Source organism: Notechis scutatus, chromosome 6 (genome assembly GCF_049901735.1).
Source record: "Notechis scutatus isolate UNSWTSFEM ecotype Mainland chromosome 6, rNotScu1.2, whole genome shotgun sequence".
Lineage (NCBI taxonomy): Eukaryota > Metazoa > Chordata > Lepidosauria > Squamata > Elapidae > Notechis > Notechis scutatus.
The window spans coordinates 26,240,979-26,255,969 of NC_142014.1; the positions used below are offsets into that span (position 1 = coordinate 26,240,979).

Sequence of the window (14,991 nt, forward strand, 5' to 3'; positions counted from 1 at the left end):
TGTACTGTTTAACCTGCTCCTCTCAAGACTGATTTGTAGATAGTGTGTGTGTGTGTTTTCCCCCTTGGACGCTTACTAAACCTGGCAAGGGGAAAATGGGATTGTGGTGAACAACATCTGCTGAATGGCCATATCAACCAGGATGTCCTGTTTGGGTGGAGCATCCTTAGAGATGACCAGAGAGAAATCCAGAAAAGGAGAGCTTGCTTCTCTGAGCTTCTGTGTGTGGATTAACCCAAAAGTTTGTTTGCCTGTAGCTGGAAAGTATATTTATTTTACTCCACGTAGTTGGCATTTGACAAGAAAGAACCTTTGTACTTTCCACCATTACCTTGCTAACCATCACAATATGTCTTCCAAGATTGCTAACCTCATTCATCTTCAGGCTGCCTTATTAAAATCTGAATTTATCCTGCGCTGGAGGCTCAAAACTCTCCAAAAACATAAAGAGGGAACAGAATATTACTCAACATGGGACGTATTGTACAAAGGGCTAAATAACAGGTGCAGAGATTAGTAACTTAATAAAAGAAGATTAACAAAACAGAAATAAATACAGGTACAATATATAGATATATGTAAGAATATATACTGTAAGCAATATCACCATCGGACTGTACGCGACTATAGATTAAAATGTATTGAACGACAAATGTAGAAAGTGTTATGGCACAACTATGAAAACAATACCGTTTCCCTGAAAAATATGACATACCCTGAAAGTAAGTCCTAGCTTGATTTTTCCACATGAGCCCAACATAAGCCCTACCCCCAAAATAAGCCCTAATTAAGACCCCGCCCATCCAGAGTGCACGGGTAAAAATTAAGCTAGGGTAGGGATGGGGGAACCTTTGGATAGTTGTAGCCAGGCCTCGCACACCCCGTCACCTGCCTTGCCGGCCCATTTCTTCTGCAGCCGGAAAGGCTGGCAAGGCTTTCTTGAAGGCCTTTGTAGCTAAAAACAAAGCTCAGGATTGATCCAGAGCTCTGTTATCGGCTGCAGAGGCCTTCAGGAAAGCCTTGCCGGCCTCAGAAGAGGTTCTTGAAGGCCTCTGACAGGTAAAAGGAGGCGGAGGGGGGAATGACGTGCACAAATGAGGTTAGTCAGTGGATGACATCCTTTGAAAATAAGAACTGGTGCCTTTTGTGGTGGCAAAAAAAATATATAAGACCTGGATGACTGAGAAGCTCTACACACACACTGTTCAATCACACACACACACACACACACACACCCTTCATAACCATAATAATAATAATTATTATTATTATTATTATTATTATTATTATTATTATTATTATTATTATTATTATTATTTGGCTAGGGCTGATTGCTGTGCCCTTCTTCACATTCATAATTACATGGCTGCGTCTAAAATATTCATTATTGGAATGTCAAGAGAGTGTTTGCTTTTCAGGTATCAAGAATTGATTAGCAGAAAAAACCACGGACATAACAAAGAATGCCTGATGGATATTGAAAAGGCAAATAGTAAAATTGACTTAACATGTTTGCAACTTTTGTTTATAGCTGTCCATCTTATACTAAACCCCAGGCAACTCCCAATCTAAGTCAAAATGAAAATTCACGTTTTCAGCCAGCAGTAATATACACCTTGCCAAGAAAAATATTGTTTGAATAGTTGGCACGTTTGATGGGCTTCCGGTGCACAGATAAGACAAAATGTCACCAAGAACAAGCAGAGTCATGCCACATTAAAGACAAATAAACCTATGGTTTAAATGTTATTTTATTTTTATTTTATTTGTTTGTCAAACATGTACAAGATAACAAGTTATGAACGTAAACATGAACACAGGAAGTAAATACAGATAAATGGGGACTGTAGGACCGGGACAGTAGGCATGCTGGTGAGCTTATGCACTCCCCCTTTAAGGACCTCTTAGGAATGGGGTGAGGTCCACGGTAGACAGTCTGTGAGGGGTTGAGGCTGTAAAAACGGAGTCAGGTAGGGTGTTCCAGGTGTTAACCACTCTGCTGCTGAAGTATTTTTTGCAATCAAGTTTGGAGTGGTTTACCTTGAGTTTGTATTGGTTGTTTGCCTGTGTATTATTGTGATTGAAGCTGAAGAAGTTGTTGACAGGCAAGGCGTTGTAGCAGACAATTTTGTGTACTATGCTTAGATCGGACTGCAGGTGGTGCAGTTCCAGATTGTCCAAGCCCAAAATTTCAAGCCTGGAGGCGTAGGGAATTCTATTGTGAGTGGAGGAGTGGAGAACTTTTCTCGAGAAATACCTCTGAACTCACTCAATTGTCCAATATACAGTGCGGGTTCCAGGCGGATGAGCTGTATTCAAGAATTGGTCTGGCAAAGGTTTTTGTTCTGACCCAAACCCTTGTCCAATAAAACAAACACAAACCAAAGGGATCAGAAACCTTTTAATGATTCTTACGAATCCCTGGTTAAAAGGCTGCTGCAAACTAATTAACTTTGATAAGCATGAGCCTCGCCAAAACTGTGCGAGGCTGCAGAAAATAACAGATAAGGTTACCTAGAAATATTTTACAACACAAGAGTCTTCAAATACCAACTAAGATACTGCAATGTCCACGAGGCTTGAGTTTCAAAATGTCTTTGCTTTTTGCAAAAAATGTCCAATTCACAGCTGGCTTTTATCTTCTCAGGGAGGGGACATTACCTTGCAGCCTTACTCCCGAGTTGCCCGTGCTGTTGAAGCTGCTCTTTCCTGCGAGCAGCCCTGCGCTCACACGCACTTAGCACAGGCTCCTTGGGAACCTCCTCATCGCTGCTGCCAGCCCCCACAATCTCTGAAGGCAGCAGTCCAGTCCCTAATGGTCCTGGCCCCTCATCTGAGTCCTCGCTCTCCTCAGCCGTCCACACCTGCTGCCGGCTAACCACAACAGTTTTGTGTTGCCCAGTTGACAATTCAATGTTGCCGGAGAAGAAGCTTCACAAGATAAGGTTAACAATTCTTAAAGCCTTTTTGGCAATGCTGTTATAGTGAGCTCTGGGGCTTAGATTGTTTGAGATAAGTAATCCTAGGTCCTTGACAGATTGAGGATCGTCTATGAGATCTTTGTCGCCTAACTTGTATTTGGTGTTCTGATTTTTTTTGCCTTTGTTAGTTGAAATTTGGAGTTGTCAAGGCTGCTTTGTTAGGGCAGCAGCATTGTTGGTGGTGTTAAATAATTTGATGTCATTGGCGAAGAGGACGCAGCTGCTTTTAATGTCACAGATATTCCCAGAGGAGCTCATAGCACAGACATGGTTTCAACAGATGAAAACGAGTAAGCGGCTCAGATGCTAAAAGAGGTCGAATGAAGCGAGGACCAAAAGACAAAAATCCTTCCCTATCAGCTCCAACTTAATAAAAGGAACCTGCAAAATCCGATTGTATTATATACCCATTCTCCTCTTTCTTATACTCCAGTCAATTTAAGAGATAATTTGCTGTGAGCTGCTTCTGATTGTTGTCTTATTGTTCTGGATTAAGAAAATATTTCAACTTCTTTTGTCCAAAGTAACAGTTTCTGCCTATTTCTATTTCTATTTTATTTTAAATAATTTTTATTACATTTTACACTTTTAAAAACAAACCATATATACAATTTTTGCAGTAAGTTGTGGCATCAACTTTTCCATTTTCATTTACACACCCGCACCCACACATGTACATACATAGATGGGTATATATATATATATATATATATATATATATATATATATATATATAATTTACATTTTGCATTATCTTTTATTCCTGTTATCTAACCAAACTCCATTTTCCCCAGACCGTATAATATTCTTTTTCTTCCTTCTCCTGCAATTTCATTGTAAGTTTATTCATTTCTGCACAATCCATAATTTTCTTTATGATCATATTAATTGTGGGACTACTCTCTAATTTCCAATTTGGGGTGTTTCTGCCTATTTCTATCGGCATCATCTTTCTGAATCGCTATAGTTTTCTACTGATTCTGTGTCCTAACATATGTTAATATCACAGAAGCGGAAAAAAGCATCAACCTTCTATAAGACCTCTGACCCCAAAGCTACCCCAAAGAAGCAAGATTTGCAAATACACGGATGGAGAGGCTCACTGCTCTTGCGTTACTTAAAGCAGATTGAGAAGATTGTATTGTTAACACCAAGACTACTAACAGAAGCAGCAATGGAGAATGGATCTGCCTCACATGTAGCTGCAGACAAAGCCATAAATGAGGAATAACAGAATGACAGAATTGGAAGGGACCTTGGAGGTCTTCGAGTCTAGCCCCCTGCTCAAGCAGGAGACACTATACCCATGATGGAAAACCTATGGCACGCGTGCCACAGGTGGCACGCAGAGCCATTTGTGCGGGCACGCGAGCACCAGCCAAATTTACCTGCATTGCGCATGCGTGCGCCTCCCAGCTGACTTTCGGGAGGTTGAAAAACGGGCCTTCTGGAAATACCGGAAGTGCTGAAATGGGCCTGTTTTTTGGCCTCCCAAGGCTGCAGAGACTTCCCTCAAGCCTCCGGGAAGGCGAAAACGGCCTCAAACGGGCTGAAAATCAGCTGGGAGGTGGGTGCATGTGCAGTGCAGGTAAGGGGGCGGGGCAGGGGTGTTGCACACGCATGTGCAGGTGGGGTGGGGTTCATTGCATTGTTGATGCTGGCACTCTTGCGCGCGTACTATCGTGGCACACCACAACAAAAAGGTTCGCCATCACTGCCCTATACCCTTTCAAACAAGTGGTTGTCTAATCTCTTATTAAAAAGTTCCCGGGATGGAGCACCGAGAACTCTGCACTGTTTATAGAATCTCAACATCTTTTTTTTTTGTCTTTTGTTCTTCCAAGAACTATATACCTGGGGTAGAATAACTTGACCAATTTACGTATCAGGCGAGCTCCAGATTTATGGATCACTTTATAAACTTATATTATTTCCAGGTTAAAAACCTTAGCTAGGCTAGGAAATGACCCCTTGCCTTTTGTTTTAAAGAATGATTGTCCATTCTCAATCAGAAGAACCATGGTAGAAAATCTGCAAAAATGATGAATACAAGAATATATGATTAATGAAAATAGAAAAGGATTAAGAACATAGAGATTGATATAAAGTAATGTATGAGAATACAAAATGGAAAATTGGTAATACCATCATTCCAGACATTCTTCTAACTAAATTAAACCAACTAGCGGTACCTGAACACACTTGTAAGTGGATCATAAGCTTCCTAACAGACAGGAAGCAGCAAGTGAAGCTAGGCAGAATCACATCTGATACCTGTACAGTTAGCACAGGGGGCCCCCAAGGCTGTGTGCTTTCTCCATTTCTCTTCTCCCTATATATCAGTGTTTCTCAACCTTGGTAACTTTAAGAAATGTGCACTTCAACTCCCAGAATTCCCCAGCCAGCGTGGGGATGCTGGGAAATTCTAGGAGTTGAAGTCCACATTTCGTAAAGTTACCAAGATTGAGAAACACTACTCTATATCAATGACTGCATCTCAAACAATCCGTCTGTTAAAATACTGAAGTTTGCAGATGACATAACAGTGATTGGTCTTATTCAAGACAACGACGAATTCGCATACAGACAGGAGGTTATACAACTTGCCTTGTGGTGTAACCGGAACAATCTGGAACTGAACACACTTAAAACTGTAGAAATGGTGGTAGACTTTAGGAGAAACCCTCCCATACTACCACCTCTTACAATGTTAGACAACACAGTATCAACAGTAGAGGCCTTCACATTTCTAGGTTCTATTATATCACATGACCTAAAATGGACACCTAACATCAAAAACGTCATCAAAAAAGCACAACAAAGAATGTTCTTCCTGCACCAACTCAGAAAGCTCAAACTGCCCAAGGAGCTGCTGATCCAGTTCTACAGAGGAATGATTGAGTGTCATCTGCACCTGTCTGGTTTGGTTCTGCAACCCAACAAGACAGACACAGACTTCAGAGGGTAATTAGGACTGCAGAAAAAACAATTACTACCCACCTACCTTCCACAAGGACCTGTATACTGCACGAGTCAAAAAGAGGGCTGTGAAAATATCTACAGACCCCTCACATCCTGGACACAAACTGTTTCTACTCCTTCCCTCAAAATGACACTATAGAGTACTGCACACCAGAACAACTAGACACAAGGACAGTTTTCTCCCGAATGCCATCCCTCTGCTAAGCAAATAATTCCCTCAATACTGTCCAACTATTTACAAGGTCTGCACTACTATTACTATTAACCTTCTCATCACTCTTTATCGCCCATCCCCTCCCACTTGTGACTGTATGACTGTAATTTTGTTGCTTGTATCCTTACGATCTATATTGACTGTTTCCTAGTATGATTTGATTGCTTATTGTACCCTATGACTATCATTAAGCGTTGTACCTTATGATTCTTGACTCTTGGCAAATTCCTTGTGTGTTATTCTATATTCTATTCTATTCTATTCTATTCTATTCTATTCTATTCTATTCTATTCTGTTCTGTTCTGTTCTGTTCTGTTCTGTTCTATTCTATTCTCATTCAATTCCCTATTGACTGACTCTTGACAAATGTATCTTTCCTTTTATGTACACTGAGAGCATCTGCACCATGACAAATTCCTTGTGTGTACAATCACACTTGACCAATAAAGCATTCTATCTATCTATCTAATAGGTAATGATATGAAATTGGACAAGAAAGCTGAATATGTAATTATGGTCATGTTTGATTTAAAATGTAAAAAACCTGGAACCACACTGTTCACCAAAGATGTATTTAAAGAAATAAAAATAAAATAAAAAATTGAGAAAAAAAATAAGAAGAAGAAGCAGGGTAGGAAGAATATTGATGGATTCAAACTTTGATGGTGGAGAAGACTTCTGGAAATATCACCGACAACCAGAAAAACAAACAAGTGGATCCCAAAGATGCTTTTTGGGATCCGTTTCTGTCTTTGAAACGTTTCTCTCCTCATCCAAGAAGCTTCTACAGTTCTAACTTAGGCTTTAACTAAGATTTTCAGAGAAATTAAAAAATAAGAAGAAGAAAGGCCAGTTGCTTTTTGGAAAACAAAGAAAGCACTTTTGGGACAACCATAACGTGGAGGATTGAGAATCTCCAAAGACAAAATGAATGGATCATCTAACAAAGCAACCCAGGGTCCTCATTCAAGGAACAGACAACCATATTCAATGCCTATTAACATTCACCTCTGATGGAGGCCTTATTAGCCTCTTGATTTAGTCAGGCATCCTCTCCCTGCTAAGTGATGCTGGCCAGGTGGGGCTATATGAAGCTCACATGCGGCAAAGATGACTCACAAAGGACACGTATCTAAGTACTTCCAAGTGCTCAAACATGTCCCAGATAATAGCATCAGTCCGAAAACACCCCAGCCGTTCCCTTGGACTCGTCCCAGTTGGCTTCCAGTTCTGAGCAAATGCAATTGCTTTGATCTTCAACGTGCCTGGCTAACCCATCACAATTTCTCCTACACATCGGGCACCCTCCTTCCCCAGGAGGACCAGGTCACCTTGAGGAGCACCTCAAAGAGCAACGTGTAGATGCAGTAAAAAGGCTGAGCCCAGAATTAGAATAGAATAGAACAGAATTAGAAACAATGGAATGGAATGGAATGGAATATGGAGAATGGAATATGGAATATGGAGAATGGAATATGGAGAACGGAGAACGAAATAGGAATGGAATGGAATGGAATAGAAGAAGAGAAGAGAAGAGAAGAGAAGAGAAGAGAAGAGAAGAGAAGAGAAGAGAAGAGAAGAGAAGAGAATAGAATATGGAATATGGAATATGGAATATGGAATATGGAATATGGAATATGGAATGGAATAGGAAAAGAATAGAATATGGAATAGGAATGGAATAGGAAAAGAATAGAATATGGAATATGGAATAGAATATAAATAGGGAATGGAATGGAATATGGAATAGGAATAGAATAGAATATGGAATAGAAGAATAAAATAGAATATGGAATAGGGATGGAATAGGAACAGAATGGAACAGAATAACAGAGTTGGAAGGGACCTTGGAGGTCTTCTAGTCCAACCCCGGTTAAGGCAGGAAACCCTACACCATTTCAGACAAATGGTTGTCCAATCTCTTCTTAAAAACCTCCAGTATTGGAGAATTCACAAATTTGGAGGCAAGTTGTTCCACTGGTTAATTGTCGAATTTCTCCTTAGTTCTAGGTTGCTTCTCTCCTTGATGAGTTTCCACCCATGGCTTCTTGTCCTGCCCCCAGGTGCTTTGGAGAATAGCTTGACTGCCTCTTCTTTGTGGCAGCCCCTGAGATAGTGGAACACTGCTATCATGTCTCCCCTAGTCCTTCTCTTCATCAAGCTAGACATACCCAGTGCCTATGGATGCTTTGTCCCCATTATGGCCATGACACATAGGTCAAACCAGAGCCCATGACCATATATACAGTAGGCCTTGACTTATGACCACAAGTGAGCCCAAAATTTATGTTGTTAAGCGAGACAGTTGCTAAGCGAGTTGTCACAGTTGTGAAGCAAATAGGGCCCTATTTAACCAAATGAAATTCAATGGTGAAAAAAGGAAGGTTCTACCTCCGTACCAGCAAGTACCAGCTGGCTACTTCTGCTGGCTGCCTGCAATTTGGCAATTCGAATCTCACCAGGCTCAAGGTTGACTAAGCCTTCCGTCCTTCCAAGTTGGGTAAAATGAGGACCCAGATTATTGGGGGCAACAGGCTGACTCTGTAAACCTTTTAAAGCACTGTGAAGTGGTATGTAAGTCTGTGTGCTATTGTTATCACTGCCATGGTGGCGCAGTAGTTAGAATGCAGTATTGCAGGCTGACTCTGCCCAGTGAGCAGTTCGATCTTGACCAGTTGAAGGTTGACTCATCCTTCCATCCTTCCCAGGTCGGTAAAATGGAAACCCAGATTGTTGGGGGAAAGAGGCTGACTTTGTAAACTGCTTAGAGAGGGCTGTAAAAGCACAGTGAAGCGGTATCTAAGTCTAAGTACTATTGCTATTGCTATTATTTCTATTTGTAGTAGTGTGTTCCTCTTCCTGTAATACCTTAACTCCTCTTCCTGATCCTTCCTTGTTCTTATCCTGTTATACCTTAATTCCTATAATTATGATTGTCCTCGAATCTACCATCTCAATCACCCCAAAACTGGGTGTGCCACATACTACCATCCCCCCAAAAAACTGGGTGTGTTACTGAATCTCTTTGTTCTTACTCCACCTGTATGATTTATCTGTTCTGAATATGACCATTACTCTTTTCCTACTTCCTTGACCGCTTTGCTTTGAACTGTCCCGCTCCCCCCTTCCTCCAAGCTGTTTATAACATCTGGCATCTCCTGTCAGGCCCCTCTTGAGTCCTGAGGTCAGTTATTTTTAATTCCTCTTGGAATTTCTTTAGAGTTTCTCGCGGTTTTTCTTCTACTACACAGCTGTGGCTGGTCTTTTCCCTTGCAATCTCACTCTTAATCTGCATCCAACTTCCAAAATCACTGGAAGTCTCCTCTGGTTTGGTAATACTTCATCTTGACACAGACGTGGTCTTCAGCAGGTTCTGACCAGTTCTGGAGAACCGGTAGCGGAAATTTTGAGTAGTTCGGAGAACCGGCAAATCCCACCTCTGACTGGAGATTTTACAGTATCCTTCCCTTGCCATGCCCACCAAGCCACGCCCACAGAACCGGTAGTAAAAAAATAAATTAAATCCCACCATGTCTTGACATCTCTTCCATCTTTCCCAGGTCTCCAGGTAGTCCTTCCCATTTTCCATTGCCTCTACAAAAGGAAGGGAAAAATACCACCTTCTTGGGCTTCCATCTTTTCTTTTCTCCCAGACTGTACTCCTGATCTCCTTGGAATGAGGGTTGCTGAAGTGCCCGTCATCTAGGAGTGGCATGACAGCAGCCTTCCAATGTTTGAGTGGCTGCCACAAAGAAGAGAGGGTCAACCTATTTTTTAAAGCAGTGGTCGCCAACCAGTGGGCCAGGGACCACTGGTGGTCCATGAGAAAATTTTGGTGGTCCACAGAGAAATGTCGCCCCCAAAGCAATTAATCCAGGTTGCGCGGGAAGACAAAGCTGCGCCGCCCACATGGCCCGTGGGAACACAAGGCTTGCATCGCTTGCATTGTGAACAACACAAGGTAGTGAGGGGAGGGGGGAAAGGGCAGAGGGGGGGAACTTGCCCCACTCGCCCCACCCGCCTGGCTTGGCCACCGGGCTGCTTCTTTCCGCTTCTTTCTACCTCTGCTTTTGGCTGCATGCAAGGAAAGCAGCAAAAGTCTTTCTTTCTCTCCCCCAAACTCCATCAGAAATGAGTCTTTGGGACTCTACAGGGCATCCTGCTCCAAGAGGCTGCGTCGGTGTGACAAGTCTCACAAAGACTCATTTCTGGTGGAGCTTGGGGGAAAAGAAAAAAAGACTTCTGCTGCTTCTGCTGCTTTCCTTGCATGGAGCCCAAAGTCTCTCTCTCTCTCTCTTTTCTCTCTCTCTCTCCCCCGACCCGAGAATAGAGCTGGAGACTGTATCCTACGATCCCAAATAAAGAATGATCGATCGGTAGGAAAATGGGGTGGGGAATTTTCCTGCAGACTTTTTGGGGGATTTTCCCAGGGTCTCTGCTGCTTCTGCAGAGACCCTGGGAAAATGTCAGCAAGCCACTGTCAGTCAAAATTCCTATTAGTGGTCCGCGGGATTTAAAATTATGAGTTTGGTGTTCCCTGAGGTCCAAAAGGTTGGTGACCCCTGCTTTAAAGCATCTGAAGGTGCAATGAAGCTAATGGATGGAAACTAATCAAGGAGAGAAGCAACCTCGAACTAAGGAGAAATTTCCTGACAGAACAATTAATCGGTGGACAGGGGAGACATGATAGCAATCTTCCAATATTTGAGGGGGTCAAGCTATTTTCCAAAGCACCCTAAGACCAGACAAGGAACAATGGATGGAAACTGATCAAGGAGAGATTCAACCTGGAAATAAGGAGGAATTTTCTGACAGTGAGACCAACAATCGACTCATTGAACAGAAGTTTCCTTCAGAAGTTGTGGGAGCTTCATCCCTGGAAGCTTTCAAGAAGGAGACTGGACAGCCATCTGTCAGAAATGGTGTAGGGTCTCCTGCTCGGGCGGGGTGGCTGGACTAGATGTCCTACAAGGTCCTCTCCCCCTCTGCTAATGTGAACTTTCCTCCGGAAATTGTGAATGCTCCACCCAACCCTGGAAGTTTTAAAGAAGAAATTGCACAACTCTTTGTCTGAAATGGTATAGGGCAGGGGTGGGCAAACTTTTTGGCTCGGGGGCCGCATTGACTTTTAAAATTTGACAGACGGGCCGGGTCAGCACAAGATTTTTTGGGAATCGCCCCCCACCCTTCCCCCTCTTCTCCTCCTTCTCCTCCCTCGGAGGCTCCCTCCCCTCGGAGGCCCCTGAGTCAGGAGTTGCTACCGCGGCGCGGCTCCGCGCGGCTCCAGTCCCGCGTTGCCTCGGGAAGGGAAAGGCAAAAAGGAAGAGCCGCGGCGGTGCTTTGCAACGGGAGCAGCGGCACCGGAGGCTCAGGCTCAGCGGCTCCTGGTTTTGCCTTTTCCTTCCCAAGGCAACGTGGACTGGAGCCGCACGGAGCTGCGCTGGCGGTAGCAACTCCTGATAGCCCCAGCCGGACACCTGAGCGGAGCCCGGGCGAAACTGCCTGTTGCTGCTGCCGGAGCACCGCCGGGTCGCCTCCACCAAGCAGCCTGCCCGCCCACCGGGCTTCCCCTCTGCCGCGCGGCTCGGGGCCAGGCGCAAGCGCACGCAAGTTAAAAGGAAGCCGAAAGTTGCTGGGAAGTTGCTCGGGTGCTGGGAGCGGGCTTTTAAGTGCCGCCCGAGCAAAGTTTAAGCAGCCCGCCCACCCGCCGGGCGGAACCCTTCCTGCTGCTCGGCGGGAAGATGCTCCAGCCTGCAAACTTTGCCTTTGCAAAGTTTAAGCCTGAAGCCCGGAAACCAAGCAACTTCCCAGCAACTTTCGGCTTCCTTTTAACTTGCAGGCGCTTGTGCCTGGCGGAGGAAGCCTGGAGCTTCCTCCAAGCAGTCCACCCACCCGCCCGCCGGGCTTCCCCTCCGCCACGCGGCTTGGGGCCAGCGCGAGCGCCCGCGAGTTAAAAGGAAGCCGAAAGTTGCTGGGAAGTTGCTCGGGTGCTGGGAGCAGGCTTTTAAAGTGCCACCCGAGCAAAGTTTAAGCCTGGAAGCCCTGGAAATCTGAGCAACTTCCCAGCAACTTTTGGCTTCGTTTAACTTGCGGGCGCTCTGCGCCGCCCGAGCCGCACGGCAGCCCGCTCAAGCAGCCCGCCCCGCCTGCCGGGCGGAACCCTTCCCGCTCCTCGGCGGGAAGACGCTCCAGCCTGCAAACTTTGCCTTTGCAAAGTTTAAGCCTGAAGCCCGGAAATCCCAGCAACTTCCCAGCAACTTTCGGCTTCATTTTAACTCGCGGGCGCTCGCGCCTCGCCGAGCCGCACGGCGGAGGGGAATCCCGAGTGCCGCCGGGTCGCCTCCTCCAAGCAGCCCGCCTGCCCGCCCGCCGGGCTTCCCCTCCGCCAGCGCGGCTCGGGGCCAGGCACGAGTGCCCGCGAGTTAAACGAAGCGGAAAGTTGCTGGGAAGTTGCTCGGGTGCTGGGAGCAGGCTTTTAAAGTGCCGCCCGAGCAGGACCGCCGAGCCAGGAAACGGGGCACCAAGGCAGGGCAAGGCTCCACCAGCAGCGGCCTAGCTTTAGGTGGCTCCAAGCAGCCCGCCCGCCCGCTGGGTGGAACCCTTCCCGCTCCTCGGCGGGAAGACGCTCCAGCCTGCAAGCTTTGCCTTTGCAAAGTTTAAGCCTGGAAGCCCTGGAAAAAAGGGGGATCGGCGGGGACTCACCTTCGGAGAGGTCGCACTCGAAGGTGATTTCGAACTTCCAGCCGAGGCCTTTGCAAATTTCTTTCTTTCCTACCCCTAGATCGCTCCGCACTGTTTTGTAGCTTTGGGGGCCACGCGGCACAGGGCAATACGCCATGCCCAGCGATTTTTTTTCAGGGCGGGCCAGATTGGACAGACCAATGGCAGCTATTTTTTTCAGGGGCGGGCCGCATTGGACAGACCAACGGGCCGGGTGTGGCCCGCGGGCCGTAGTTTGCCCACCCCTGGTATAGGGTCTCCTCTTGAGCAAGGGGTTGGATTAGTTAGAAGACCTCCAAGGTCCTCCCAACTCCGTTATTCTGAATAGAACGTGAAGTGGATGGTTCTAGTTTTAGTCCTGGAGAAGCCCCACATATTCAGCAGAGAAGCTGAATGGGGCAGCACTTCCACCTGATTTTCGGAGGAGAAGGAAACTTCTCCGTTAGGTGATACTACCACCCAGCTTCATAGGGCCCAAGGCAGAGGTCTCCAAACTTGGCAACGTTAAGACCTGTGGACTCCAACTCCCAGAATTCCTCAGCCAGCATGGTTGAAGTTCACAAGCCTTAAAGTTGCTAAGTCTGGGGACCCCTGGTCTAAGGTCTTGGTCATCTCAGGCCTGTGTTGAGAATAAAAGAATGAATGAACACTTTCTCCAAGGCTGAATGATGTGTTGGAACAGAGGTGGGTATTCAGCAGGTTCTGACCAGTTCTGGAGAACCGGTAGTGGAAATTTTGAGTAGTTCAGAGAACCAGCAAATCCCACCTCTGACTGGCCCCGCCAACCCCATCTCATCTCTGCCTCCCATTGAATCCCAGCTGATCGTCTGGGTCTTCTTTGGTTGCCCTGCACAGGAGAATGGAGCTGGAAAGCAGGTTAATGGGGTGGGGAGGGAATGGGGATTTTGCAGTATCCTTCCCCTGCCACGCCCACCAAGCCACACCCACCAAACCGCACCCACAGAACCAGTAGTGAAAAAATTTGAATCCCACCATGGGGTTGGAACTGGACTATTTGGGTCATTCTTAAGATTCAGAAGAGCCCACCTTGCAAAACCTATTTATTTGTGACATTCACTTTGGGATTATGAAAAATCCTAGGACCAGACATAAAACACACAATGTGGGTGTGTAAAACACACAAGGTTCCTTCTGCAAGCCATGTATGACCACGTAAAATTCCCCAAGCCCCAGGGAATCCCATGGAGGCTTCAAGCCTGCGAAATGGCTGCCCGGTGTGTGTGAGATTTTCACCGAACTCTCCCTCGTTTTATGTTTATGGCTTTTCACGGCTAGATTATAATTTTTCTTTTGTGTGTGTGTGTTTTGTTTTTTTTTGCCATTTACTTGCTCCAGCCTCTCAGAGTCAGGCAGGCAGGTGGTTATAGAAATTCAACAGATAAAGCAAATCGTGGGCTGGGAAGTTTTGCTGCCTTTACTTTTGTGTGTGAAGGCACACGGAGCTCAGCCCCTCCCTCTGTTTCTTAGGGACTATAAACTGTCACCACAGGTATTCTTAGACATCCAGGAACTGCCCAGCACCTGTGCTGTGGTGGAATCTCTCCCCCCTTCTCCTCGGATCATCTGGAGAAGGTACCACCTTGGTGGGAATTATAAACTGCGGCAATGGTGCTGGGACGGAGGTTGCCAGGTTTCCTTCCTACGCTGCTTATCCTACTCTTGGCTGTGAACATTTTGTTTGTGATGCACGTGAAACATGAAATGGAAAATCTAAGGAGGGAACCTGGTGGCCGTCGAGAGCAACAAGCGTTGGATTCAGGAAAGGCGGACGACTTTGCTGGACATCTCGTGAAAATAGAGAGCATGTTCCTCAACCTATGTGAGTAAGAAAAGACGGCGTTTCTAGTGGGGCTTTATTATTATGATAACAATGCGTAGAAACCTCCCGGAGCATATTTACAGTCAGTCCTCGACATTACGACCGTTCATTCAGTGACCTCTTCAAAGTGGATCCAAGTGTCTTAAGGACTGTTTTTCACAGTTAACGACTGTTACAGCATGAATAACACGAATAAAATGCGGATGTTTGGCAACTGGTTCATATTTATGACGGTCACAGCATCCTGAGGTCA

General features: G+C 45.6%; 1 protein-coding gene across 1 annotated transcript in view; it reads left to right on the forward strand.

The window, feature by feature from the left end:
• The first annotated feature begins 14,437 nt into the window (after window positions 1-14,437).
• The window catches only part of GALNT8 (polypeptide N-acetylgalactosaminyltransferase 8), a 33,068-nt gene continuing 32,514 nt past the window's right edge, over window positions 14,438-14,991 (forward strand). The window contains exon 1 of the mRNA XM_087967743.1: window positions 14,438-14,738. Within this exon, the coding sequence (XP_087823869.1) occupies window positions 14,525-14,738 (214 nt within the window). The 5' untranslated portion in view covers window positions 14,438-14,524. The remainder of the gene's footprint in view (window positions 14,739-14,991) is intronic.